The 1,723-nt window shown below is 36.1% G+C and overlaps 1 protein-coding gene across 1 annotated transcript in view; it reads right to left on the bottom strand.

Moving 5' to 3' along the window:
• Nucleotides 1–479: 479 nt before the first annotated feature.
• Nucleotides 480–1,723, bottom strand: part of LOC118332999 (GRAM domain-containing protein 2B-like) — a gene marked incomplete at its 3' end in the record, with an annotated part of 9,040 nt that continues 7,796 nt past the window's right edge. Inside the window, 3 exon segments of the mRNA XM_035668477.1 lie at nt 480–564; nt 885–989; nt 1,109–1,193. Coding sequence (XP_035524370.1) covers nt 480–564; nt 885–989; nt 1,109–1,193 — 275 coding nt within the window.

The following is a 1,723-nucleotide window of genomic DNA, read 5'->3' on the forward strand; positions in this document are numbered from 1 at the left end:
AGTTGATTTATGAGCTCAGTAAACAGTTTCCTGATGAGTTTATGGTCCCAATCTCTAGTTTCAAGCCTTCTTCCATACAGCATGATGTTCATTTAGTAAATTTCAAATTTCAAATATGGATCCAGATTACTGTGTTACTGTGTTGCCTATTTCCACCTTAAATCGTTTCATAAACATATTTTAACTGTTTATCTATGATTTTAATATATATCTTATATGATGTTACTACCTGGAGTTTATATTTTGGTTTTTGTACAGATTAGCCGATAGGTGGATTTTGTTATCTTTGGATAGAGCCAGGCTAGCTGTTTCCCTCTGTTTACAGTCTTTATGCTAAGCTAAGCTAAGTGTCTCCTGGCTCAGAGTGACTCTCAGCAACCAAATGTTTTTCCTCCACTCTAATAAAACGTAATAATCTCTTTTATACGTCATAACATTTTGCTATACAACATATAACAGACGGGTAAACCGGACCAAACCTTTTCAAGCTTGAACAAGTTGGTCGACAGCTCTCCGTAGATCTCAGCATTCATTTCACTCTGGGACCTGTGGCTCACAGCATTTCTGCAACGACATCAACCAAACCATCAACCAAATAAATAATAAATAAAACAGTGTGAGTGTATTTAGAGACAATAATGGTGCCTATGGTAGAGAACGGTGCTAATTCTAACCCTGAGCTCACTAATAATGCAAAGTGAATGTGCTAACATTACTCAAAGGTTAAGCTAGCTAAACTTTTATTTGTTAGTCACTCCTCAACCCTTTCCACGTTCATACTCTGGTGTTTCTTATGGTTTTTTTTGGCCTCTCTGATCGCGTCCTCTTGCCGTTCTCTTTGTATTCTTTAACCAGATTTTTTGTGATTTTTAATTCGCTCTTACTCGTTGCGAATGTGTTCCCCCATCGACACCAAGGAGTTCAAACGATGCTCCAGAGCCACAATCTTGAAGGCCATGTAACAGGAGGACAGGACCAGAACACTCACTCTGTCAAGACAAACAAACACATTGAACAATCGCCAAACACGCCCAAATATTTGAAACGCACTTTACTGAGAAATCAAACTATTGTCTTCTCGTATTGCACATAATGAAAGGTTACTCACAAAAACAAATAGATGAGGAGGATGGCGTGTAAAGACATGGGCTGCGAGGACTTGTCTTTGACTGCCCGGGTCGGTTTAGTCGACCCTGTAAAGGAAAAAGAGAAATATTGATCTGATAGATGCTTTTTTTGTTTAAATATATGAGCAGCAATATTAAAATATTAAGAAGATTGATACCGCTCCCGTGTCTGTACGGTAAATATGAAGCAGGAGCCTTGGAGACAGTTAGCTTAGCTTAGCATAAAGACCGGAAATAGGGGGAAACAGCTAGCCTGAATCTTTAATATGACCAAATCTAAATATTTTGATCTAAACTTTCTAGTCTTGGGATCATTTTTTCACATGAAAATGTGTCATAAACTGTAGCATAAATCGATCTTAAGTGGTATATTAAAAGCTAAGTATTACTTAGTAACATCCTACATAAAATCTAAAGAATATAATGATTATTATCTTAAAAGAAACTTTATGACCACCACAATTAACACAAGTTATATTAAATCTGTACAAAACCTAAAGTATAAAAACGACACCTATATACCGTTTTGTCCAGTGTTTATGTTTAATAATTAAATTAATATCATAAAAATACGACTACTAGTCGAGTAGAAGAGT

The sequence above is a fragment of the Morone saxatilis genome, unplaced genomic scaffold, assembly GCF_004916995.1.
Source record: "Morone saxatilis isolate NCDOM2014 unplaced genomic scaffold, NCSU_SB_2.0 Contig21, whole genome shotgun sequence".
Lineage (NCBI taxonomy): Eukaryota > Metazoa > Chordata > Actinopteri > Moronidae > Morone > Morone saxatilis.